The following is a 2500-nucleotide window of genomic DNA, read 5'->3' on the forward strand; positions in this document are numbered from 1 at the left end:
TCCGAGTTTATTACATGTTAACTGTAATCATGTTTCCATTAAATATGTTAATAAAATATAGCATGGCTTCTTTAATGCTCAAACATGTATTTAGAGAACACTTTTATTTGGTGTTAGTGATTACTTTTGAAATCAACCCAATTTAGGGAAAAATAAGCAACAAAAAAAACGCCATTTTATGTTAAAATTCTGATTATGCAGCGTAGATCTCAGAATTGAGCTTGGTAAACAAAATATTCAGAATCAGCACCCTCAAATTAGGTAAGAAGGGTGGTTTACCAACTTTTCCTCAAATTTGCCGTCAGAAGTTCTCTTCTGTGAAGCTGCTCTCCCTCTAGTGTGTGTGTATATATGTGTCAGCACGCACATCTGTGTTATACCTGTGTGTGTGTGTGTAGGAGCTGGAGGACCGTATGAAGCAGGAGCAGCGTGAGGAGCTGCAGGCTCTGCGGGAGGCACACAGGCAGACGCTGGACATCCTGCGGCAGCAGTCGGAGCAGGAGCTGCAGACACTGCGCTTCGAGCTGGAGGATGAGGGCAAGGCCATGCTAGGTGCGCCGCAACACCACTGCTGCTGTGCCACTAGCCCACTCCTGCCTTAGTCCTGCCTTAGTCCTGGTCTCACTTCTGGTTTAGTCCTGTCTCAGTCCTGTTTATTCCTGTCTCACTCCTGGTTTAAGCAGAGGCTTTCTAATGAGGAGACACAGCACTCAAAAAATCCTCCATAGAAATGCATGGGGTTAGTTTGTAACGCCAATATGGCCGTTCTCTACACATATCCCACCCCTTCCTCGGCAAAACGTTGACATGTGAATACATTGAGCCAATCATGTGGTGTGGTGAATACATTGAGCCAATCATATGGTGTGTTGTGAAGACATCGTGCCAATCATGTGTTGTGAACTCGCCGCTGGAGCAAGATTAGTGTCGTGAAGCCTTGCGCACACGCATTTCTGCCGAATATGATGCCCGATGAGTGCCCAAAAAGCGTTGTAATATGGCTGCCGAGTGGAGAGACCTGCCTAAAAGGACTTTGGTTTAAGGGCCTATCACTAATAATGATAACTATAACCATAACAATAAAAACGTCTACACTGACGAGTGAAGAAAAGTGTGAAAAAGTTCACAAAGAAGAACACCCTTTTTGTGTTGATGAATGTGATCGCTAAAATTTGATTGATTTTGATGGGCTGTCAGCTTTTTTTCGTTCTTAAAATCATTCTGAAAGTGATCTCCGACGATATCTTTCTGAAAGTGATCTCCGACGATATCTTTCTTCATGTTTTTGGTCCTTATCATTATAGTTATCAGTCTTGGGGTGAACGGCCCTTTAGTCCTGTCTCACTCCTGGTTTATTCCTGTCTCTCTCCTCGTTTAGTGCTGTCTCTCTCCTCGTTTAGTGCTGTCTCTCTCCTCGTTTAGTCCTGTTTCACTGAAATGCGTCTTTTCATTCCTCTCTAATTACTATCTCTCTCCTCATCTGAAACTCTATGGCCCCTATTTTGCACCCTGGCGCATGGCGTAAAACTCGTTTATTTATCAGTTATCTTAACCGTGACATCTCTCTCTCTCTCTCTCTCTATCTCTCTCTCTCTCTCTCGTAGTCCCCTCCTTTTCCCCCTTTCCAGACCTGAAACCATGCACTTTTAAAGTATACATATAGTGTTATTGGTGTTTTTTAATGAAGGCTGTAGGACTTTACTTTAAACTGTTAATTTTAATGTTAATGTATTGTTTATTGATGTCATTGTTAGTCGTTTTGGACATAAGTGTCTGCTAAGAACTAAAAACATAACCATAAATATAAACATATGTGTCCTGATTTGATGCAAATTTGTATTGTGTTTTTTCCCATGGCCATTGAGCTGGTAGCAGGATTGTGACTGACCTTTACTATCTTCTCTGTGCTGCAGCGTCCCTCCGCTCAGAGCTGAATCACCTGCACGCTACGGCTATCGAGCACCTGAGACAGGTGCACCAGCAGGAGAATAAAACTGCCCAGCTGGAGCTGGAGAACACTCTGGAACGTAGCAAGAACTTGGTGAGAGCTACACCTCTTTTTGTACATCCATTTTGTTTTATACTTGCACAATATTTTATTCATGTTATATCAACAACAGCAGCAGACACAACTCTCCCACATCGTTCCAGTCTTTTCCTCGTGTTTCAAGGCCATCTCCTGGTGTTATTTATTTATTTTTATTTTGTTTGTTTTTTCTCTCTGAAACCCCCCCACTATTTGCAAGACTGTCAAACCTCATTATGAACATCATGGATGCATTCGTTTTGCATATCTGTGTGATATTTCCCAAGTTGCTAGATTGTATATGGAAATACATTCTACACATGTGCACGTCACACTTCATACAATTTCAACCCATTTGTTAAAAAACCTGGCAACCCAAAACCGGAGTCGGGGAGCATGTGCGCACTAAACAGCTGCTATCCCAAGTTGAGTGCTCGAGAACGGCCTAGCTAACTGTTGTGAAATTGGTAGGGG

General features: G+C 42.6%; 1 protein-coding gene across 3 annotated transcripts in view; it reads left to right on the plus strand.

The window, feature by feature from the left end:
• The window catches only part of fam184aa (family with sequence similarity 184 member Aa), a 37439-nt gene that overhangs the window by 23167 nt on the left and 11772 nt on the right, over positions 1 to 2500 (plus strand). For all 3 annotated transcript variants that reach the window (XM_042108575.1, XM_042108573.1, XM_042108574.1), the window contains exons 11-12: positions 399 to 552; positions 1914 to 2041. In XM_042108575.1, coding sequence (XP_041964509.1) covers positions 399 to 552; positions 1914 to 2041 — 282 coding nt within the window. The remainder of the gene's footprint in view (positions 1 to 398; positions 553 to 1913; positions 2042 to 2500) is intronic.

This window comes from Alosa sapidissima, chromosome 1 (assembly GCF_018492685.1).
Source record: "Alosa sapidissima isolate fAloSap1 chromosome 1, fAloSap1.pri, whole genome shotgun sequence".
Lineage (NCBI taxonomy): Eukaryota > Metazoa > Chordata > Actinopteri > Clupeiformes > Clupeidae > Alosa > Alosa sapidissima.